The 26,068-nt window shown below is 35.3% G+C and overlaps 2 protein-coding genes across 2 annotated transcripts in view; one reads left to right on the forward strand and one right to left on the reverse strand.

The window, feature by feature from the left end:
* LOC127521108 (amyloid-beta A4 protein-like) overlaps positions 1 to 26,068 on the forward strand; it is a 337,319-nt gene that overhangs the window by 135,305 nt on the left and 175,946 nt on the right. The gene's annotated exons all lie outside the window — the stretch shown is intronic.
* LOC127511475 (neural cell adhesion molecule 2-like) overlaps positions 5,690 to 26,068 on the reverse strand; it is a 65,692-nt gene continuing 45,313 nt past the window's right edge. Inside the window, exons 12-18 of the mRNA XM_051892301.1 lie at positions 23,984 to 24,157; positions 20,633 to 20,752; positions 20,213 to 20,334; positions 16,857 to 17,031; positions 10,843 to 11,047; positions 8,483 to 8,602; positions 5,690 to 6,301 (exon numbers count right to left, since the gene is read on the reverse strand). Coding sequence (XP_051748261.1) covers positions 6,187 to 6,301; positions 8,483 to 8,602; positions 10,843 to 11,047; positions 16,857 to 17,031; positions 20,213 to 20,334; positions 20,633 to 20,752; positions 23,984 to 24,157 — 1,031 coding nt within the window. The 3' untranslated portion in view covers positions 5,690 to 6,186. The remainder of the gene's footprint in view (positions 6,302 to 8,482; positions 8,603 to 10,842; positions 11,048 to 16,856; positions 17,032 to 20,212; positions 20,335 to 20,632; positions 20,753 to 23,983; positions 24,158 to 26,068) is intronic.

Here is a 26,068-nt window from a genome sequence, read left to right on the forward strand (position 1 = left end):
GAATTTAAATATTTTGAACCATACCATTTTTGAAGCTTTATTTGCTCAATGATCCATATAACAAAACCTGCTGAAAAAACATTACAATAAAAGTGTATTTTCGTCAAGCGGCAACCTCCCGCGGTCTCTCTTGAATCCAAACGGAAGTGACTTAAACTGCAATTCATCGACTGGCCACTAGAGACAGGCTCCAAAAGGGAGTCAATCCCAATGCCATGTTAAAATGCCCAACTTTACAGCAGAAAAAAACATGTTTACAGTCTGGTACAAAAAGTGTTTTTTGTCTATACAGCTAATTTTGCCCTTCATGACAACTGTGAATAAATTATATTAAGCCTTAAAGTTCTGCATAATTAAGGGCGTGGTCACTTGAGTGACAGGTGGAGTGCCACTGTTGTCACTAGCCATTTGTCTGCTTTCTGTCACCTCAGCTAATTCCAGCCGCTGAACTTGGCATCTCTGCCTTGTTTGTGCTTTGGGATTATTTCATATAATTATCAAATAATATGGCTTGCTGTGCGGTTAATGGTCGAGACAGATGTGCGTCTGTGTACATGTGTGCACATGAAGAAGATAAACAACACACGTTGTTGGATCGGCATTGGCTAAAAGTTTTGTTCGTGATATTTACTATGACAAATATGCCTCTCAAGACACCACAAAATCCGACAGCACTGCTTGGATATTATAACTAAAACTGCTGCACTATTTTGAAAAATGCATTTATTTGTGAGAGTCTAATGTATACGTACAGTTTTACAACATAAACGCTCAGATTGCGTAATTTCTTGAAGAACGATGATGGAGAGCAGATCATTTAGAAGAATTTCTATGCAAAAAATGGACAATATATCAAGATTTCATGTATTTAACGCGTTTGTGGACAAAAAGTGCTGTTTTTCAATGGACGCTCATGGACATTTTACCCAAGTGTGACGGACTGGATTCACCTCGCGATCGCTATTTCATTACAATAGCATTGAAGTCCCGTTTTGATTTTGTGTGTTGTCATTTGCACACCCGACACAAATTACAATATTAGTGTTGCTGGAGCATCTATATCATAAAAAAGACATTGTAGATTGACAGTGAATCTTTAGAACTTTCAAATGATATAACGTGTTATCTTTATTAATATTTCAGATTGTGTCTAAGATCGATAGATTGCTCCTTTAGCCTGAGCTAAAATGATCACGTCGTGCTAGGTGGGCGTGGTTTTAGCAACCAGTCATCTCAGCTCCACCCACGTCCCGCTTCTTTGCCCATTTTTGGTTATCTGGGAGTGACGTGTGGTGATGTGCTGCCAAGATGGCGATGGCCCACTGTAGGCTTCAAAAATGCTCTTCAGAAACCTACGGGTGACGGCACGGACACTACGTCCATATTTTTTTTACAGTCTATGATTTTCGTTAGTGTATTTGTACATCTACAGCTGAAAGTGTCTAAAATCATTAGTGTTCTAAAAAACATGTTTACAGCCTGGTACAAAAAGAATACACTTGTAGTTTTGATGTTAGTATTTACTTTTAATAAACACATTACTAGAAAAAAATGCAGTGTTTTATTTTGCAGTAAAGTTGAACTGTTTGGCTCAGGTAAGAGTGTGTTTGGATCACTGTGTTAACTGTTTTGCGAGCAGGTACTTTACTTTGGAGAAATGTGTCAAATCGATAGAGAAAAACTGTAATAATGCATAATGCATATTTGTGCTTGGAGTTGATTGTTTTATTTGTGATAATAACGTAATGAAACATGCCGAATTGTGGCGACTGTATGCATTTTTGAGGCTGTCACATGCAAAAACAAAAGACAACCAACAAAATATTAATAACGGTTTATGTTGCAATGCTTTTCCCCATCAGCTTTTTGTTCTATGCATTTTACTAAAAACCTGTTTTTTGCCAAATAATTGTCAGATAAATCAAGTTTACTGTTTTGTTGTCGCCTCATATTATATAAAAAATATATTTTCCACATATTTTGATGGTTTAATTGAACTTGTACGCTGTAAACAAATATTTTCATGATTTGTTATCACATTTTTTCTTTTGTCAAATAAACTTCAATAATTAATGTGGTTCAGATAACATAATATTTTGAGTTTCTGTTGATTAAATCAATCGCCTTCATTGTGTTAACTCAAATTTTTAATTTCAATGAACTCAAAATTTTAAGGCAACCAGGTAACTTACTTTTTCAAGTTAAACCAACAATTCTTTTTTTACAGTAAACACTTGTCCTGTACATGATCACACATTTTCCACACATGTAAATAAATCGACGCTGACAGAATGTTTTACAAGCACCATTTTATACTAGTACACATTTATTTACAGCGGTAAATTACAGTGTTAACAGGTGTTCAGATCAGGGAGACCTGCGACACACGAAAGGAAAGGAGCTTTAATCACCCAGAACAACAAAGCAAAAGTCTTTTCTGATTATGCATAGAGTATTTGAACATCTGAATAAGAAAAAATGATTTCAACTCAATAAGGATCGAGAAGCAGCTGGAAACATGATTAATAACTAAACCTTCAAATTAACCAGTAAATAAAACTTTTGTCATTTTTTTTTTTTTTTAGTGGCTTTAATGCAATAAATACGTGCGTCACCACATGGAGTCCTGCCGAAAAACTAAATAATGTTGAACTTTCATGCTTTGAGTAGCAACAGATGCTTCAGTTTTCATTAGAGGAAAATAAGTGCAGGTACAAATGAATGGAGGTTTTTTTGCAGCTCCATAAGCAGACATGGTTTAATTGACATCATACAGGCTTTACAAACACTTTACAAAAACAGATTTGGTAGATAATGCCCCTGCTGCTCCATGAATGAGTTCTGGAAAACCCACAGATGAGATCTGGAACCTCATTCCTAATGATACAGTAAGACTACATCATACTCATGTACTGTATGTACAAACAGCTGTGAACCATAGTAAAATATATCAAATATAAGAACTAAAGTGGCTCGAGTGGCAAACGTTGCCTTTATCATCAACAACATCGGCCAGAATCACATGCTACACAAATATACAGACGCGAATGATTGACAGGTGCATCAGCAGGTCACGGGATCCTGCTTTATATACTTAACATGTGCTCTTATTATGGCAAGAAGAAACCTCCAGTGTTACTGTTATAATAAAAAGAATTGCCGCTAATTGGAATAAAGCTGAAATCAATTCTGAATATTAAATTAAACATTTTTAAGAAACAGTTTGTTGAAGTACTAATATTACTAAAACTATAGTAAATAAAAAGTAAAAGTAAATTAAAGCTAAAAAGACAAAAACTAATAAAAATGACAAAAAGCACATAATAAAATTACAAAAACGTAATAAATTAAAATAAAAACTGACAAAAAATGACAAAAAGCACATTATAAAATTACAAAAAACTTTAAAATGACCTAAAATTAAAATAAAAACTAATAAAAAAACAAGCGAATTCAAAATGTCAATACATTTTTTTAAACTAAAAATAAAACGTTATTTAAAAAAATTTAAAAAAAAATTAAAAAAATAAATAAATACATTATTTTCAGTAATATATTATTTTACATTTCAAGCATTTTAAATAAGTAAAATAAAATAAGCCTAAGTCCTAAAATTACTTAAAATAAAACTTAAATAAAATAAATTAATGTCAAATATAAAAAACTAATACAAATTACAAAAGCACATAATAAAATTACAAAAAAAACTTAAAAATATAAAAAATGAAGCTAATTCAAAATATTAATACACTTCGTTAAAGTTAAATAAAATATAAATATTAGATGAAAATGTTTAATTTTAAATACAATTGCCTTAGCAATTAAGTGAAATAAAATACAATTTTAAAAATAAAACTCAAATTAAAACAAAATAAAAATAAAAATGACAAAAGGCACATGATAAAAGTACAAAAACTTAAACTAAGATTAAAATGAAAACTAAAAATATAAAAATAAAAGCAAATTCAAAACATTAATAAATACTAAATAAATAATATTAAAATAACACCGGACTCCAGGGGGCGACGGAGTCAGTTTTCTCTTTTAGCTTAATCACTATCCTGATGGACTAACCTTTAAAGAGCAAGTTCATTAAACTCTTTACAGCAGGTGCCTGAATAACAACACATCAGCTTTGAGAGATTTAATGTAAACTCTAGCGCCCTCTGGAGTGCTGGAGCCACACAGAAACACACATTCAGTGCAGGTACAATCAGACTGAGCTTACAAAGCGTCGGTCAAACATTCGCTTCTTTGTGTATTTGTGCAGAACACGTCCAGCCATTCTCAAATCACACATTAATCAACATAAATTAAGAAGAGCATTTCATCCGGCATCATGGCAGTTGAGGAAATCCAAACTACAAAGTGACTTTACTACAAAGTTTTGCCAGGTTTCTTTTGAGAAGCGACCCTGACGACAAGATGGAGAATACAAACCGATGACGTCTTCAAATGTTGACATATATGAGACGCACCGTCTCAAAAGAGCCTAGGACATGCCTGGAAAAATAGAAGAAATCCAAAGGGTTGTGGGATAAAAACCGATGAACACATTTAGATGAGAATCTGAAATCACTGCAAAAATCACTTTCTTCCTCAGTGTTTCTCTCTTGTTTTCCAGTACAAACATCTAAACATTCTTAAATCAAGAAAACTTTATTGGAGAAGAAAAATGACTGAAGATATTAAGTCTAGTTTACTTAAAAATGGATCTATTACATATATTTGTGAGTTCAGAAAATAAACAGTCTTTATTCACTAATAGATTCTTTTGAAACAAGCTTTGTGAAGCTTCGAAACTTTTGCAAATCATTAGTTTCGCTTCGTTGCATCAGAACCGTTTCGAATTTTTTTGAAATTTCAATATTTCGCCGCTACGATCTCTGCAAACCCATGAACCGTCTGTCGGCTATATGATTTTTACCTGTTCTTGGATCAATTTTATACATTTGTAGACATTTAATGACACATTTGCATATTAAAAAGAGGAGTTGTAGTTAAAAGTCTCTGATTAACCAAGCTCTCCATAAAATGATTTAATTTTATTCATAAAATAAACCACACATATTAGAGAACCTTCATATGATTTGTTAATCGCACTTAATAGATGACACCTTGAATAAAACATTTGCAAATAGTTTGTAAAAGGTGTTTTTTGAAACAGTGAATCATTTTACAAAGCAATTGGTTCAAGTGATTCAAATGTTCTAAATGTGAAACTAAACAGAGCAGGGAAAAGGGAACTAAAGGAAACAGAACAGAATATCAAAATAAGAGTCCACTGAATGGAACATAACGAATAATGAATTTATGCTTAAAACAAGAAAAAAAATCTGACAGTGGGGTCAAAAAAATAAAGAAAAAAATTATATATATATATATATATATATATATATATATATATATATATATATATATATATATACACACACACACACATTTAAAAAAAACGTAAAGCCTTTTTTTAAGATTTCCGCAATTTAATTAATAGTAAAATTCTATCAGACTGAACTGAATAATCCTTATGAATTTTAATTGAATAAGTGAACAATCCTTAATCAATTATTCAATTACAATTTTTACTATTAATTAAATTGCTTAAATCTTAATAAAGGCTTAACATTTTTGTTGAATGTATATATATATATATATATATATATATATATATATATATATTTCTCCTGTTTTAAGCATAAACTCAATTTTGATCAATTACTATTTTAATATCTTAATATTTTTAGTCATTTTGCTTCTCCAGTAAATGTATCTTGATTTAAGAATAATTAGATATTTGTGCTGAAAAACAACACAAAAAATACTGAGGAAGAACATGATTTTTTGCAGTGTTTATGGCACAATACGACGTCCCGCTGGTCAGAAATCGGACTGGACATGCCTGGACAGTAGAAGAAGGCCTGGGAATTCAATGGGCTCATTTCTGAGATCCTCCAAAACACAAAGACGGACACATCAACCGAAAAGTAGTGCTGGAGCCGTCGTGAATAGAAAGAACAGTAGATTTATCACAAAAAAACTCTGTTTATATTTGAACATATTTACACGCCCTTCATTAGTGAAGATTTCTTTTCTTTTTTCTTCTTTTTTCTTTTCTCTTTTGTGATATTTTTTTTCATTTCTGTTTTGGTCTCAGTTTGTTGGGGCCGGGAATGCCTCCGGTCTCCATTACGCTTTGCTGTCGTCCTGTTTTGTGTGGATGCTGTTGTCCGTGTGGACCTTGATCTCGATCAAGTCCGGCTTGAGCACCTCCTTGCCGTTCTCCTCCTTCAGCGGGAGTTTCCTGCGGTCAGAAGTGAGCAGACGCTCGAGTTTAGTCACTATTCTCTCAAACACACAAACGGGACCGTGATGCAAACGACTGACGACGGCACTTCGGTGAGGTCATGCATCTCATTAGCATGCAAATGTTCTACGGCAGCAGTCACATGACAAACTGATCGTGGAGATACAAAAAACACAGCTAGATATATCCACTTTAGATATTCTACTGACTATAAATAACTTCGCAACTACATCTACAACAACCCTACCAGTCTACTCTTACTCTAATGAGAGTTAGTTGACATGTAGCTGCAAAGTTACTTATAGTTAGTAGAATATCTAAAGTGGACCACCAAAACACTTCTTATATTTTTAAACCATTTTTAACTATCTGAGGAATTAATTAAAACCACAAACGACCCAAACTGACCAACTGATTCAACTACCTCACAGATTTATAGTTAGGCCCGTTCACAGCAAGGACGATAACTATAATGTTTTAATATTAATTCTAATCATGTGAGAATAGCGAAGTGCCAGAGGAACAATAAATAATACATAATAATAAATTAATACTACATAAAAATATATAAAAAAGACAAAACTACAAAAAATTACAAAAGCAGATAATAAACTTACAAAAAAACAACTTTTTGTAAAAAAAAAAAAATATACTTTTTGTTAAATTAAATAAAATTTTAAACAAAAATTGAAAAAACTTTAATAAAAACTAGCAATGTTGTCTTTGCAACTAAATGAAATGAAATAAGTTTAAGCTGAAGTACTAAAATTACTTAAAAATAAAACTGAAATAAAAATATAACTTCAAAACTAATAAATATGACAAAAGCACATATAAAATTACAAAAAAACTTAAAATAAAATTAAAATGAGAACTGAAAATATAAAAATAGATGCCAATTCAAAATATTATTAAATTTTTGTTAAATTGAAAAAACTTAAAAAGTAGCAATGTTGCCTTAGCAACAAAGTGAAATGAAATAAGTTTAAGCTGAAATTTACAAAAAATAAACCAATAAAATTGAAATAATAATAAATTAATTCAATATAAAAAATACAAAAAACTAATAAAAATGACAAAAGCACATAATAAAATTACAAAAAGACTAAAATTAAAATGAAAACTGAAAACATAAAAATAGATGCTAATTCAAAATATTAAATTGCATTAAATTTAAATAAAATATAAATATTAGATGAAAAAGTAGCAATGTTGCCTTAGCAACTAAATTAAATTAAATAAATTTAAGCTGAAGTACTAAACTTACAAAAAAATAAAACTGAAATAAAAATAATTTAAAGCTAAATAAAAATATTAAAACACTAAAAAAAAAAAAAAGACAGAAGCACGTAATAAAATGACAAAAACTGAGAAATGAATTATAATGACAAATGACCCAAAACCAGAAAGAACTAAAGCTGATACTGATTCAACTCCCTCACAGATTAACAGTTAAGGCCCGTTCACAGCAAACATGATACGATTAAGATGTAGTGGTAAAAAATCTTCTAAATATAAACGAATGTCAGAGTCCACAACACAGCAATGACAGCAGAGGAACAATATCACTTTCAGAATTATTCTTTCCCAGCTGATGAACGATAAAACACTGACAGCCAATCAGAATCCATCCTGCTTTAAAGAGACAGACACTAATATTGTTAATGCTGTGTTGGTCTGAACAGGTCTTTACTAAACTAATTTCAGAGTTACTACACCAAAACATCCATTAGCAAAGGAAAGTTTATCAAGACCCAAATGTTGGCTTTATTTGAATTATTTCTGACCAATCGATGAGACTCAACTACTACAATAAAGGAGTTACTTTAGTGGTTTTAAGGGCTACTAAAACAAAACGATATAGACTATAAAAGGAAAGTTGGACAAGATAAACTTTGAATTTTTGGCTTGATAAAGCGGTCGAAAGCACTACGAAGAACTACACTGGATTTTTCAGTGATGTTTGAATGTCCGGAACAAAACCCAAATCAGAACCATCCGACTGTTTATAACAGGGTGTATCTTAATAGATCAAGGAACGGTAAGAGTCGAGATTGTGATCTCAGGTACTAAAAACACCACCGTTCAAAAGTCTGAATGTTAACAAAGTGTTACTTCTAGCGATCAAACGTCACTTGTAAGGCAGTATTGTGTCTGACATCGAGCTCTAGCTCTTACTCTGGCTCTGTCAGAGGAGTCGTCTCATTGGGTTCGTGCACTGGACTGCAGTCCTCCTTGTTAGCAATTCTCTCTTCTTCACTTCTCATCCCCACGATGGGCTCCTTCGAGCCATCAACCCTACTCACACAAACACACATGATCCATCACACACTGATACACAAGTGCACACTGGGAATGTTCGGAATGGCACACTAACAAACATCTCAACTGCTATTTCACTGGCGTTAACTGTTTCACATACTACACTACATGATTACAATTTTTGAATTGAGTCTCTTCAGTAAAAAAAAAAAAAAAAAAAATACAGTAAAAATAGTGAAATATTTTTACAATTTAAAACAGCTGTTTTCTATGCGAATATATATTAAACTGTAATTTATATCCAGTGATCAAAGCTGAATTTTCAGCATCATTCCTCCAGTCTTCAGTGTCACATGATCCTTCAGAAATCATTCTAATATGATGATTTGCTGCTCAAGAAACATTTATGATTATTATCAATGTTGAAAACATATTTTTGTGGAAACCGTGATACACTACCATTCAAAAGTTTGGGTTCAGTATTTTGAAAAAAATTAATTTATACTTTTATTGTCACAAAAGTGACACTAAGACATTTATAATATTACAAAATGCTGTTCTTTTGAACTTTCTATTCATCAAAGAATACTGAAATAAAATTTATCACATTTCCACAAAAATATGAACTGTTTTCAACATTGATAATAATCATAAATGTTTCTTGAGCAGCAAATCATCATATTAGAATGATTTCTGAAGGATCATGTGACACTGAAGACTGGAGTAATGATGCTGAAAATTCAGCTTTGATCACTGGATATAAATTACACTTTACTATATATTCACATAGAAAACAGTTATTTTAAATTGTAATAATATTTCACATTTTTTACTGTATTTTTGATCAAATAAATGCAGCTTTGGTGAGCAGAAGAGACTCAAAAACATTTGAAAAAAAATCATAATTATCTCAAATTTAGTGTATCGTATATTTTTACACAACATATACAGCCATCTACATATATACATGTCCATTAAAGACGCTAAAGTGAGGATGTTTCAGCATGTTTTAGAGTAATTTCTTCTTCTTGCACTGCCAAAGGGATCTAAATCTCAAACTCAGAGGTTTTATTTTGACTTCTGTCTCAGTACTTATAACACGGCAACAAGTCTATGTGTGACATAATATCTGACATAAGAAACTTCAGATGATGGTAAATCCACAGACGCTGGACTTTATGTGCCTCTAATGCAAACAGATCAATAGACTCGGGCTTTTATTAGCAAATGAATCTCATGAGGTCTGTCTAATGCTAAACCAAACTAAACCATCTGTCTGATCATTTACTGAACTCACTCAGCAGAATGTTATTAAATCAGCAGATTACTGCATATCTATATGTGTGCATATTATCAACAGCGCTTAATAGTAATGAAAAATATTATGAAATAATTGAAATTCAACCATCATCATTAGATAATGACTGTCAGTTTCTATCAATCATCAGATTCAGAGGAGACTGATCACATATTCACATATGAAAGTTAAAATGATATGCTACTTGCAAACACTCACAAAGCTAACGTCATTCAAACGTTTTCTCAACCAAACGTCTCTCAGTGACCATTTTAACCTCGTTCAATGGGATTCTGTAAAGTTTCAATGATATTTCAACTTTGTTTTGTTAAATTTAGTAGATTTGTTGGCTTGCTCTGTTAAAATGTGTTTTAAAGTCTCTTCTGCTCACCAAGGCTGCATTTATTTGATCAAAAATACTTTAAAAATAGTGAAATATTTTTACAATGTAAATCAGCTGTTTTCTATGTGAATATATAGTGAACTATAATTTATTCCTGTGATCAAAGCTGAATTTTCAGCATCATTACTCCAGTCTTCAGTGTCACATGATCCTTCAGAAATCATTCTAATATGATGATTTGATGCTCAAGAAACATTTATGATTATTATCAATGTTGAAAACAGCATTTATTTGAAACTGAATCCTTTGTAACATCATAAATGTCACTTTCGATCAATGTAATGCATCCTTGCTGACTAAAAGTGTTTATTTCCCTCAAACTATCTTTCCATCATGAGACTGGGCTGAAAAAACAGCCTAAACCAACCCAAGTTTGCTGGTTTAAGCTGGTCTAACTGATCTTTCAGGCAAAAGTAATCGCTCTGAAATGCTCAAACCAATGTAATTTTCTGATAAGACTGCTATACTTCACACATGACACAAATACTCTTTCAAACACAGATATAACAGAGCTCATGCATCACATGAAACACATGATCGAGCGGCGCTCATGCAGACACACGGTGAGGGACTCACAGGTAGGCGGCTTTGCCCTCCTCCAGCTCTTTGCTCTTGCCGCTGGTTGTGGTTTTCTTGCTGCAGAGTTTGCGGGTGATGCACATGAGGAGACCGCACTGACGGAGGAAGAAGCAGCACACGTCCACCAGCACCAGCAGCAGAAGAAGAGCCGCCACCCCGAGACCCACCACAGCGCCGAGACCCAGACCGCTGAACAGAGAATCTGCTGAGACCGGAGAGAAAACACACGCTCAACATCTGCAGAGATCCTTCAGCAGGAGCTCCGATCAATGAGGCCTTCCATCAATCAGATCCACAAAACTGACTGAAAGAAAACATGTTTGAATTTAATATGTGGTGATAATGTTGCATAACAAGAGATTTATAAGTAATTTAAGCAATGTTATACTTTCATGCAGTTTTATGAGAACAGTGAATTTCTTCTAACATGCATCAAACATCCTGCATGAAAAATGTCACATTATTTCTATTTTTCTATCTATAAAAACACTAACGGTCTCAGATTAGTGTGCACAGATTTTTTTTTTTCAGGTTTTATATATATATATATATATATATATATAATATTTAGAATATATATAAAATATTTAGAATAAATAAATAAATATTATTTATTTATTGCTGGGGTCAAACATTATTACACTGTAAAAAATATATTTTTTTCAAGTTGTAAATAAAACAAAGAAAATTTTGTTTAATTTAATTTAATGTGTTCCTTGTTGTTTTCTTTATAATTATTTGTGAAATTTACTAGCAATTTCTGAGTGAAAATTGTTTAAAAAAAATAAATCCTACACCATTTTTTTTTTTTTTCAGTGTATTTTTGGTCAAATTTCTGAAAAATCACACAAATAAAACAATGGATGTTCACATGTTAAAACAGTTTTTTTTAGTATTTTATTATAATAATTTGTATATATTATTTATTATTAATTATTAATATTTTGAATTAGATTTTTTTATATTTTCAGTGTTCATTCTATTTTTTTGTAATTTTGTTATGCGCTTCAATTTTATATTTATTTATTTATTTATTTATTTATTTATTTATATTTAGCTTTAATTGGTTTTTATTTCAGTTTTAGTAATTCTAGTACTTCAAATTAAATTTATTTTATTTCACATAATTTTTATAAAGTTTAATTTTTCATGCAATATTTATATTTTATATTATTTCAGCTTCATTTCAATAAATAAAAACAATTTTGTAATAGTTTTAATAACAGCTCTGGCTGCCAGTCTATTTTGATTTGTTTTCTGTATTTTTGCAGGTGCTCAAATGTTGCTTTATTGACAAACAGTCACATTTCTAATAAATATTATGACAATAAAGTCAATCTGAAAGAAACATGAAGGTTAAAATACATGCTTAAAGATACAATCCAATAGTTCAAGAAAAATTAGAGGCCTTCAGAATATAACAAACCCAACTAAACACTCATTTACAGTTCTTCATTCTTCTCTGCGTCTGATCAGAAAACAAACTTTTAAATGATCTCTCAGTAATCACAGGTTGAGAAATGTGAGGCTATCTCTGATGTGTTTAGTCCACAGCTCTTTCTGTATTGATCTGAATCTTTGAGGACATGATTCTGCAGTCCATCTTCAAGATGTTTTGATGCGTTATGGATGAAAGCATCAAAGATTCACACATAACATGTCGGAAATACAAAGAACCAGAGGAGATCCTGACATTCAGATTCACATTACAGCGGATTCATGGACAGACCCGCAGCGTAAACACCATCTGTGAGCATCTGAATGTCTGTTAATGTGTAGACGACACCTAAAGCACCGATTGATTAGAAGAAAGCCTTGAGTCGACATCTTCAGAGGGTTTCATTGATTCTTATCAAAGAGAGAAACGCCACAGTGCTGGATAAACCAAACAGACATCACAAGTGAAACTTCAAAACGTTCACTTCAGCACAAATATTTAATATCACTTTCAGTCATAAGAACTATTAACCACCTCAATGAATCAACAGTGTGAACAGAGTGACTGAGCTTTCATTTAAAGACTTTAAAAGATGGTATTTTATGAAATCTGAGGATATATCACGCCTCTACCTTCATTTTAATCAATAATTCAATTTCAGGTTTAATTATGCTTGATATTTGTAGAGGTTTATGTTCACATAACTCACCAACTCAGTCTAAAAAATGAATCTGAAGTAATTTGACGGTCAACATCAGTTATGATAACATGGTTGATTAAGTTTAAAACCAATAAAAAATATGACTAACAACCAAAAGGAGGAGATATAATGGAATAAAATTCATTATGAGAAATAAAAACAGATGCAAACGAGTCTAGAACTACAATTAATATGAATAGCGGCTCACATCAGTCTTTTTACACTGCAATAAATTATCTTGTTCAGTATTTTTGTCTTGTTTTCCAATTTAAACATTGTTAAAATCAAGATACATTTTCTTGAGAAGCAGATATTAAGTCTTGGGGGGGGTCAGAAAAATATATAATGTAATATAATATAATATAATATAATATAATATAATATAATATAGTGTCATATAATATATAATTAATATAATGCACTGTAACTGAAATTATATGTTTAATGATTTGTTGTATTATTTTAATAAAATTATTTTGTTGTTATTATATTATATTATATTATATTATATTAAGCAACATAAACCAGCAAAAATTTATATTTTGATCTATGTGTGTGACGTAGCTCTGGCCATAGTTATTTTCATTTTCGGTCTTCAGTACGTTTGTTCAATCCTGAACACTTTCTGTGAGAAACACACTGGCGGTGAGCTTCACTAACATTATCTGCCAGTAGAGCACTAAATGACTCAGAATTGGCCCCGAGCGCCACTGAACTGACTGTCCCGAATGGAGCATCACTATGATACAATATTATATGGAGCCAAATGTCCATATCATCATATTCAAGCCCACGCAGCGTTTTACAGCCGCCATCAGGACCTTCAGAGCGTCTGATGACCTGAAACCAGCGATCTGTTCCAGTGTAGAGAAACTCCTGCTGTCTGCACAGACTGCTGACTACTGAGGCGTCTTCTCAGGGTGAATATACACTAAAAAACAACTGATGTACTTTCAAACAATTTTCACACAGAGATTGCTAGTAAATTTCAGAAATAATTACAAAGATGGGGCAAGTGTTAGAAATAAATGTGTAATTTTGAAGTAGAAAGGCTAAAATATTTTTATTTTTTTAATATATAAAGTATCTTTTCCATTCATTTCTCCCATACGGATTTCTAAAATATCTTGTTTAAAGTGTTATAAGCCATGAACCAAACCAATCAGCTTCGAGGAGAATCACAACACTACAAAATTTGATCTGAAGCAAAAAAGTGTTTGAAAATCGGACAAAAACACCAAAGTACAAGACAGCTTTAGTGAGGGAAAGAACTACAGTCCCATGAAGCATTGAGAACAGCCGTAGGAGAAATATAAAACTACAACAAAATGTTGATTATATATACAGACATAATATATTTTAAGTTTATTGCAAAATATGCATATATATTCAAATATTTAAGTGTTTTGAGAGTGTAGGGAGATTCGATTACGTCAGTGGGCGGAGCTAAAGAGCTCTTTTGGTGTGTTTTGCTCTCTGATTGGTGGGATTTTCTGTAAAGCATCATGGGTAATGTAGTTTTCACTAAGAATTCCGCTGATAAATGTGATTATTTTAAAACTAAGTTGAAATAATGTGGGCTGACGTCTTTAACAGAAGCAAATATCATCGATTAACAACCTCGTAGCTCACAGTAGGGCTGACTTTATCGGTTTACAAGTTAACATTAAAAATCAGTTTCCCTATGGAGAAAATGAATGGAGTTTCTACTTCCAGAACTCAACTGTTGCACTCTATTTCAAAAAATCGGATCTTAATTAAACAGCAGCAGTGTTACATTCTCTTAAATGAGTCTAATACAGTCAATGCAGAAATCTCAGAAGATCAGTGTGAACCTCGGCCAACACAATCACTGATGCTTCTCACTGTTATTCACGCATCATGTGGAATCAAACTGCTGGAAACAACATGATTCATTACAAAAGGAGGTACAAATAACAGAGATCAACAGCAGCAGGTGTGTCAAGGACGTTGTTTTTACTTTAAACATTTTACGAGACGCAACTGACAAATGCATTGACTAGCGCTGTCATGGGAAATCCTCTTAAATGTTAAAAGGACAAAGATATCGCTTTCCTCAGCGGACATTCAAACTGATTTTGTGATTATGAATATAAGATTGATCTGAAGACTATCAGCTAGATGCAGGTAATACACTCGCTCTCTCATAATACTCTACATATTACAGTGAGTTTCAATGAAACGACTCAACGTTCATTCATTACTAGTTCTAAAGTGATGTTTTAGAATTAGTAACGGATCTTGTGTTCAACTGTTAAACTGTCAACTTCAGAATTGAATCCGTGGCGGAAGCACAAAAGAGGGTTTTAAAGACACTCCATTGTTTCTTATTTATTTACACACTCATGCCGTCGAACTGTTGTATAAACGCAATATCACACTCGTAGCCGTGCGATATGGCTGTATATCAGCACACTGTGATTACCTATGGCCTATACGAGTGTGATATTGCTTATATTTATATAGTTTGTACAGTGTTTATGAAACGGAGGCCAGCTAGTAGTTGCTGTGCAAGTAAACCTCACCCCTCTGATCTCAAGAGATGCTCTAGCAACTGACGCTAGAGGTTGCAGCCTTTAGCCTCCTTGTTAGAGCATCCGACTCCCACGCCGGAGACCCAGGTTCGAGGCCCGCACAGAGCGGGGCGATGGGTAGAGGGGTTACATTTATATAGTGTGTTATATATTTATATTGTGTTATATTGTGATATTTATATTATATTATATCTATATCTTGCAGGTACAGCTGTGGCATCTTGTGGAAAAAGTGAGTAGAGTTTTACTCAATAAATGATGAGGCGAGTCTAAAAAAGGAAAGAAGTGTTATTTTCTTTCCTCCACACTGCTGTTGTTCCAGACGGCTCTATTCACTAATGAGAGAAGAAAACAACCTGAACACACGCTTTCACACGACAAAGAGCTGAAAACACCAGTAAGAGTCTCACTCAGTGAGTGTGTGTGTGTGTGTGTGTGTGAGTTTGGGTGAAATGCACAAAACCTGTCCAGATCATATTACACCACAAAAATAAAGGAAGAAAATCGACATTCATGATAATAAGAATTACAAAAAAATTCAGTGAAGGTAAAACATCTTGATGGTCCTAAAACAAGCTTGCAAAATATAACATCTTCATGCTTTCTTTTGATTCTGAGGTGAAACATTTTTTATTTTTTATTTTCTTTGCCTCCATAAGCACAGTTTGTGTAAGTGAGTAGAGCGCAGGTCAACATGTTCAGCTGGTCATCTCTTCCTCTTCAAACGGCATCAGTGAATCAAACCGAGGCGCGCCGGCGCATTGATCTGCTGCTGCGATCTGCTCTCAGACTCGGATCCACTGGAGGCATCTCATCTCGCGCTACCTGGAGACCTGAAACTGCCCTGATCTACCGTGACTTCACTTTAACATTTCTGTTTTTATCTGACGCATCCGAGCCGCTGCGAACATCTCCAGATATCAGTATCAGGCCAGGAATATGGATGAGAAAAATTCTTTTTGTCCGAGATCTTTAAAGTTCTCAACATCTCAAGACCTTAATAAAACATGTTTGCTCACAAGGCTGAAGTTCACATACAATACCAACTACAGTATGTCCTCCGCAGGTGATGTTGAAGTACACAGGTCATGATCTGCTAACATTGTAACTGTTTCTCCTGTTCTGTTGGAGTGTCCGAGGCATGAACTGTTAAAGCTCTGCCCTCTTCTGGAAAGGGGGGCGGGGAGCAGCAGCTTATTTGCATTTAAAGATACACACATGAAAACAGCATGTTTTTGCTTCCACTCAAAAAGGGGCATTTTATAATATAAGGCATGAACCCGTGAAGTGAGGTTTAGTAGCGAGGGCATGCGTGTACCTGTGATGTCGGGTTTCTGCGGCATGAGGAACTGGAAGAAGGTGGGCTCCGACAGGCCCTTGACGTTGCGTGCCGTGATCTCCACGTTGTAGCGCGTGTTCCACTGCAGCGGCTGCAGCAGAGCGAAATCATTCATGCCGGGAACCAGCTTCGTCATCCACTGCTCCTCTTTATCCTGCACACAAACACCAGAGTCTCGCATCAACTACATGACTTTCATTCATTCCCTACTCATACATTTCATTCATTAATATGTGTTATTATCTCAATAATATCTCATCAATATCACAGAAACAGTCTTACTTCTACACTGTAAAAAAGAATTGTTGGTTTAACTTAAAAAAGTAAGTTGCCTGGTTGCCTTAAAATTTTGAGTTCATTGAAAGTAAAAATTTGAGTTAATACAATGAAGGAGATTGGTTTAATAAACAGAAACTCAAAATATTATGTTATCTGAACTATATTCATTACTGAAGTTGATTTGACAGAAGAAAAAATGTTGTGATAACAAATCATGAAAATAATTTTTTACAGTGTAGATTCAAAATGACCCAAATGTAAGTCTGTTCCTCACACAAAGCATGATATGACTTATTTTAGTATCATTACTTATTTTATATTGAGTTTTTGTTAATATTTTGATTTAGAATTTATTTGTATATATATATATATATATATATATATAACCCTAATCCTAACCCTAAACAAATGAAAACGACAAAAATGCACAACGAAATTACTAAAACAGACTAAAATTAAAAATATAAAAATAAAAACTAAATCAAAATATTAAATACTATAAATTCTCATTAGTGTAATGGGGAAATACAATAGTAATTAAATTAAATATTAATACAATGTTTAAAATACATAGTATTATTTATAATAATTTAATATATTAATATTATATATTTAATATATCTATTAAAACTTTAATTTTAGTCAAAGTTTTAGTGATTTTGTTGTGTGTTGTTTTAACTATGTCTATAAAGTATTTATTAATTTTACTTTTTATTTAAATAGTTTAAGTAATTTTAGTACTTAATTTAAACTAGACAAATGTAGCTGAAATAAAATAAGTTTACATTTTTTGATACTTTATTTTATTTCAGGTAACGTTTATTTTATTTCTAGTAACAAAAATGTTTTTTTTTTTGTTTTTTTTTATGATTTATGATAATAACCCTGCTTCCGAAGTCTTGAAATAATGTACTCATCATGTGGACTACTTTATTGTGGTGCTTTAGGTCATTTTTGGATCTTCAGTCTTCAAATGTTTCCCACAGAAGAAAGAAAGTCATACGTGTTTGAAAAAAACATGAGAAAGATGAGTAAATAATGACAGGCTGAACATTTCATTCATGCTAGTTAAGAAGTCTGATGGACCGCATCAAAAACACAATATAAAATGGGGCAAAAAATGCATAATAACAGAGAATAAAAACAAAGATCTAAAGAAGAAATAAAGGCAGAAAGTTCCAATCATCTCCATCCCGTTTCATCCTGACACTTCCTGAAAACTCTTCCTCCCCGTCTCTCTGTGATCTCTGTGTTTACTGTCTGGAAATATTTGATCTTCTTCAGTTCATCAGTTTTGTCACCGTCTGTCTGCGGGAATCCACAATCACATGCTCCAATCCGCAGTACTTTAGTAAAGCACTTTAAAGAGATTTCACTTCCCATAAAGCTCTGGAGTGTGAGATCTTCAATACAAACAACGTCAGTTGCTCAAATGATCGACGGAAACACGTTTTCATTGGCTGAGGGAGATAATAACATCCTTTAATTTATCTTTTGTGTGTCTTTTAAAGTCAACCTGAACTGCAACTTCCATGTATTTAGGATGATACATAATATTATTAATGGGGAACTGACTGGATCATGAAAAAAGGTGAAACTTCAAAGAAGTCCTATTATGCCCTTTTTCAAAGTCTTGATGTTGTTTTTGGGCTCTACTAGAACAGGTTTTCATGCTTGAATATTCATTATTCCTCAATATTGTGACACACACTGACCTTGATGAGGATTTACTGGTCATTTATCCTTGTGAATCTCACAGAAACATGTCAGGGATAAATTGTACAAAATAATGTCTCAATCTCAATCTTAATGGTCCTAAAATAGACTTCACTATCTTTGTTCTTAAAGAGTTCCCCAAAACCAGGACAAAACTGCGTGTGTGATTGTGAGGATGTGTATTGAGCTCAGGTTGGCTCTTTTTGTTCCTTACAGCCGTGACGGAGAGGAAAACTCATGGAGAATCACCCCCCGCAGTTCCTTTATGGGAACGGGAACTTCAAAGCGTTTCTCCACACTCTCTCACACATCCGTATTCTTTAAGCAAATGAGGCCACAGCGTGAGCACGTTCAGACTCACTGTACGCTGGACGGAGGAAAAGCAGGATTTTTCCCCAAGAACATTACAGATTCAGCCACCCACTCGGCTCGAGGCGGCTGGAAGCCTCCGAGGCTTCAGATACAGCGTTCAGCTCAGATTAATGCAGTGAATTAGGACCAGAATCTGTGGCTATTCTGTGTCCTGTTGTATACAGTACAAACTCAGCAAGTATTTTTACAAACCTCGAACATGAAAGATTACTTCAAACATTTGTTATTCAATAATCAGAAATGTGAAGTTTCAGCTCAAAATCCCCCACAGATCATTTATTATAGCTTGCCAAATTTGCCCCTATTTGGGTGTGAGCAAAAACACGCTGTTTTTGTGTGTGTCCCTTTAAATGCAAATGAGCTGCTGCTCCCGGCCCCTTTCCAGAAGAGGGCGGAGCTTTAACAGCTCGCGCTTCGGTCGCTCAACAACAACAAAGCTGGAGAATCTCACGCAGCCAAAATGAGGATTGTCAGTAACGGTGTTCAGCCTTACATTGTTCAAACCGGAGTCGACACTGATGGAGAGACTCAGGAAGAAGTTACAACTTTTAGGACATTTCTGAATGGCTAGTGGATACATTTATGCAGTTGCTGTGGAGTTGATTCAACTCATCGACTAGCATGTGCCGTCATGTTTAAGTTTTAGTGCAAACCCAGTGTTGAATTGACCCTCGTTTGTGAAGCAGTCCGGCGTAAAATGACAACATGTCAACAACACTCTAGTACAACAACTCTTCCTCTTCTCTAAAGCAGCCCAACATGGCCTCACCCCCTTTGTTGTGTGTTCTCGGGGGCGGGTTTATGTAAATTTTAGGGTTAGTGATGTCACTAACCCAGGAAGAAGCTTGTTGTAGTCCCTACCAGCTGTTTGTTGTAGTATTTAAAAAGCGATTTCATAGGAAGATTAGAAAAGCGTTTTTAGTGTGTACTTTTGTTAGCTGTGATCTCTTGTCGTTGAGCGAACGCACCGTTTTATACTTCACGATGTACTCGACGATAGGCATCCCACCGTCGTCCTGTTTGATCAGTCCCAGTCTGTAGGCCTTCCCGACGCCTCTCTGTCCGTGAACCGTCGGAGGACTCGGCTCGCCTGGAGGAAAACAGACACAATCAGACCGAAATGAAGATGTGACAGCTACTTTAAACTACAAGAAACAGCACTATAGTGATGAAGGAGCTTAAAAACATTCACTGCAGGAGCCGAAACACTGAAATCTACAGAAAATGAGTTTGCTGATGCAGTTACATACTGTGCAAGGTCTTAATGTCCTTGTTCTCAAACGCAGCTAGTGACGGGAGTGACAGTAACTGAACAGAAGCAGAATATATTCATCTGACTGAGGAGGAATGAACAGAAGAGAGAGAGAGAGTGATGATGAAGAACTCACGGATGGGTAACGTCTGGAAGGTTTCTGTGTGGCTGAATTCACCCTGACCCTTTCCATTGACGGCCGCCACTCTCACCTCATACGTCGTGTTGGGCTCCAGGCTAGCCAGAACTACTGCGGCTGAGAGACGGAGGACAGAGAGAGAGAGAGAGAGAGAGAGAGAGAGAGAGAGAGAGGAATAAAGGAAGGAAGGAAGGAACAAAAAGAAGAAAGGAAGGAAGAAAGGAGGGATGGATGGAAGAAAGGAAGGAAGGAAGAAAGGATGAATGGAAGGAAGGAGGAATGGAAGGAAGAAAGGAAGGAAGGAAGAAAGGATGGAAGGAAGGAAGGAAGAAAGGATGGATGGAAGGAAGGAAGAATGGAGGAATGGAAGGAAGAAAGGAAGGAAGGAAGAAAGGATGGAAGGAAGGAAGAAAGGAAGGAAGGAAGGAGGGATGGAAATAAGGAAGGAAGGAAGGAAGAAAGGATGGAAGGAAGGAAGGAAGAGAGAAAAGAAGGAAGGAAGGAAGGAGGGAAGAAAGGATGGAAGGAAGGAAGAAAGGAAGGAATGAAGGAAGGAAGGAGGGATGGAAGGAAGGAATGAAGGAAGAAAGGATGAAAGGAAGGAAGGAAGGAAGGAACGAAGGAAGGAAGGATGGAAGGAAGGAAGAAAGGAAGGAAGAAAGGATGGAAGGAAGGAAGGAAGGAAGAGAGAAAAGAAGGAAGGAAGGAAGAAAGGATGGATGGAAGGAAGGAAGAATGGAGGAATGGAAGGAAGAAAGGAAGGAAGGAAGAAAGGATGGATGGAAGGAAGGAAGAATGGAGGAATGGAAGGAAGAAAGGAAGGAAGGAAGAAAGGATGGAAGGAAGGAAGAATGGAGGAATGGAAGGAAGAAAGGAAGGAAGGAAGAAAGAATGGAAGGAAGGAAGAAAGGAAGGAAGGAAGGAGGGATGGAAATAAGGAAGGAAGGAAGGAAGGAAGGAAGAGAGAAAAGAAGGAAGGAAGGAAGGAGGGAAGGAAGAAAGGAAGGAAGGAAGGAATGAAGGAAGGAAGGAAGAAAGGAAGGAAGGAAGGAAGGAAGAAAGGAAGGAAGGAAGAAAGGATGGAAGGAAGGAAGGAAGGAAGGAAGAGAGAAAAGAAGGAAGGAAGGAAGAAAGGATGGATGGAAGGAAGGAAGAATGGAGGAATGGAAGGAAGAAAGGAAGGAAGAAAGGATGGAAGGAAGGAAGAAAGGAAGGAAGGAAGGAAGGAGGGATGGAAATAAGGAAGGAAGGAAGGAAGGAGGGAAGGAAGGAAGAAAGGATGGAAGGAAGGAAGGAAGGATGGATGGAAGGAAGGAAGGAAGAATGGAGGAATGGAAGGAAGAAAGGAAGGAAGGAAGGAAGAGAGAAAAGAAGGAAGGAAGAAAGGAAGGAAGGAAAGAACGAAGGAAGAACAGAAGGAAGAAAGAAAGAAAGAAAGAAAGAAAGAAAGAAAGAAAGAAAAAGTAAAGAAAACCAAAAAAACATTCAAATATGCAAGTAAATAAAGTAAATAAATAAATAATCAAAGAAAGAAGCAAGAAAATAAAGAAAATACATAAATAAATGAATAAAATAAAAACAAAGACAAAAAAATGAAGAAAGAAGGAAAGAAGGAAAAACAAAGACAAATAAATAAATAAATAAATAAGAAAGAAAAAGAAAGAAAGAAAGAAACAGAAAGACAAAAATAAATAAAGAATGAAAGAAAAAACAAAGACATATAAAGAAAGAAACGAGCAAAGAAAGACACGCAAATAAAGTAAATAAATAAAACATAAATAATAAAAAAGTGGTAAATAAAGACAAACAAAGACATAAATAAATAAGTAAACAAAGATGTAAGTAAACAAACAAACAATCAAAGAAAGAAAGAAAGAAAGAATATATTTGAGCTTCTTCTTTTGTCCAGCTTTCACTCGTTCTCAGTGCTGATCACATCATTACTGCAACAAATTCTAAATGACAATAAGCATCACATTCACAGGAAATACTGGGTGTGAAACAGAAGATCATCTTCTGTCATGGAGATTTATCTGGCATTTTACATTTACATTTATTCATTTAGCTCACACTTTCATCCAAAGTGACATGCAGATGATGAAAAATGCAAACAATTTATTATAAAGGAAATAACAGTATTATATATAATTATTATTATTTATATATAATATATTTATTATTTATATATCATATATTTTATATACACATTATTATTTATTTATATATATTATATATCATCATAATATCATATTATTAAATACTAAAGATACTAAAAAAAAATACTTTAATAGTATATAAATAATACTAAACGCAGAGAAAGAGGCTGTAATAATTGTGAAACGAGTCAAACACAGAATATGTATTTTTACATTAAAGTACTACTTCAGCAAACCCACGACCTCAGCCATTGTACATGATTGCATTCATTAATTTACATGAGAAAGCACTAATAAAAACGAAGCGACTCGATGAACGCGGTTATTACTTAGTCAAAGAACATTGAGTTCTTAATTAAAAATCCACAAAGAGTCTGCGGATGTAATTGAAGTAATTACGCTCTATATTTGAGCTTGAGACCATAAAAAGGACATTTTCAGACTGACTTCTCATTGAATCTGATCTTGAACTGTTCCCCATTTCTGCAGGACTGCGACGCAAAGTTGAGGAATATAACGACTCGCGCTTTCTATTTGTGCTTAGCGTTTTCCATTACGTTTAACCCAATAAACATTATTTAAAGGCTTAATGCACAGAAAAGAATCACTTGGATGAAAGTAAAAACAGTTTAATGAACAAACAGCTTGAAGTCATTATCACCACTGCTGCTTTAGCAAGAGAAAATGTGTTTAGTTGCACCAAACGTAATCGAACTGACTGTCAACACATCCCGATCCTGCAAACACGGCTCTTTCCAGAAGCGATAATGGCTCTCAGGAAAAACATAAGACGGTAAACATGCAATCCTTTGGTTAAATGCTCTGCTTTTACGTGCAGAGCTTATCACTCTGCTCTGAGGACAGAAGCATCTCAAATGAGATCTTTTTAATATTTTAGCTGTTTCTTCCACATATAAATGAGATTAAATGGAGAGCAAATGGAGTTGTTGTTTCCAGACTCTATTAAAGTCACCACAAAATCAAATGGACGATTCTTGTGTTTTTTAAAGGAATATTGCAGTATTTATTCTAAATTATTCATCAGTGCACATCATAATTGTTTTAAATTCATGTTTACATGACGAGGGCGGGGCAACCTGTCACTCACATGAGATCCACCAATAGCAAACCACAACCATCCAATCAATTCCTCACAGACAAAATCAAGCCCCGCCCTACATTTGATACTCACTCTGAACTCCATGTGATCTCACTGTCCTCCAATCCTGCGTGCTCGTGTCTTTGTAGTTGATGATGTAATAGCTGATCGGGACGCCTCCGTGCGAGTCGGGCTTCATGAAGGTGACGGTGGCGAGACGCTGGGAGACGGCGGTGAGCCGTACGGAGTACGGGTTCGACGGGACATCTGCAACACAACACAGTGTAGAATAAATGCTTAACATTAGTATTTTACCTGCTATTGTAGATGGTAAAGTGTGTGTGACCGGCAGCTTCATTCATTTTGTGTGAAATAAAGAGGCCGACAGAGTTTTCGACCCATGATAAAGCATGAATGCAGAATAAACTCATGACAGAGCATCAGATAAACTGTAGAAACTCAGAATACATCATCATTTGTGCTGCCGTGTTAGTGAGTGACGAGAGATCATCGCTCAACAGGATGCAGTCTGCAGTTCAACTTCCTGTTGAAGAGAAATCACTCTCGGCACTGAACACATTTGTCACTGTGTGAGTGAACTCTCCTATAAACACATAGGCCATCTTTATATGGTAGTCTACAAAATGAAACTATAGCAGATTAAAATATACATAAAAGCAATGTTTTGCAATGTGACTTTAACTATTAAAAATGTGCAAGTTGGCGTCATATTTGCATATTAGCATATACACTGCTCAAAAAAATTAAAGGAACACTTTTTAATCAGAGAATAGCATCAGGTCAGTTAAACTCCTGGGATATTGATCTGGTCAGTTCAGTAGCAGAGGAGGTTGTTAATCAGCTGCTTTAGTGTTAATGAAATTAACAACAGTTGCACTAGATGGGCAACAATGAGACGACCCCCAAAACAGGAATGGTTTTACAGGTGGAGGCCACTGGGATTTTTTCCCCTACTCATCTTTCCTGACTGTTTTTCACTAGTTTTGCATTTGGCTAAGGTCAGTGTCACTGAGGCGATACCTGGACCCTACAGAGGTTGCACAGACAGTCCAACTCCTCCAGGATGGCACATCAATACGTGACATTCCCAGAAGGTTTGCTGTGTCTCCCAGCACAGTCTCAAGAGCATGGAGGAGATTCCAGGAGACAGGCAGTTACTCTAGGAGAGCTGGACAGGGCCGTAGAAGGTCCTTAACCCATCAGCAGGACCGGTGTCTGCTCCTTTGTGCAAGGAGGAACACTGCCAGAGCCCTACAAAATGACCTCCAGCAGGCCACTGGTGTGAATGTCTCTGACCAAACAATCAGAAACAGACTTCATGAGGGTGGCCTGAGGCCCGACGTCCTCTAGTGGGCCCTGTGCTCACTGTCCGGCACCGTGGAGCTCGATTGGCATTTGCCATTGAACACCAGAATTGGCAGATCCACCACTGGTGCCCTGTGCTTTTCACAGATGAGAGCAGGTTCACCCTGAGCACGTGAGACAGATGTGAAGGGGTCTGGAGAAGCTGTGGAGAATGCTATGCTGCCTGTAACATCGTTCAGCATGACCGGTTTGGTGGTGGGTCAGTGATGGTCTGGGGAGGCATATCCATGGAGGGACGCACAAACCTCTACAGGCTAGACAATGGCACCCTGACTGCCATTAAGTATCGGGATGAAATCCTTGGACAAAATGTCAGACCCTACGTTGGTGCAGTGGGTCCTGGGTTCCTCCTGGTGCACGACAATGCCGGCCTCATGTGGCGAGAGTATGCAGGCAGTTCCTGGAGGATGAAGGAATTGATACCACTGAATGGTCCCCACGCTCGCCTGACCTAAATCCAATAGAACACCTCTGGGACATTATGTTTCGGTCCATCCGACACCGCCAGGTTGCACCTCAGACTGTCCAGGAGCTCAGTGATGGTCCAGATCTGGGAGGAAATACCCCGGTACACCATTCGTCATCTCATTAGGAGCATGTCCCGACGTTGTCAGGCATGCATACAAGCACGTGGGGGCCATACAAACTACTGAGTACCATTCTGAGTTTCTGCAATTAAATTTCAGCAAAATGGACTAGCCTGCTGCATCATTTTTTCACTTTGATTTTCAGGGTGTTTTTGAATTCAGTCCTCTGTAGGTTGATCATTTTCATTTCCATCAAACGATGTGG

Source organism: Ctenopharyngodon idella, chromosome 1 (genome assembly GCF_019924925.1).
Source record: "Ctenopharyngodon idella isolate HZGC_01 chromosome 1, HZGC01, whole genome shotgun sequence".
NCBI classification, from domain to species: Eukaryota; Metazoa; Chordata; class Actinopteri; order Cypriniformes; family Xenocyprididae; genus Ctenopharyngodon; species Ctenopharyngodon idella.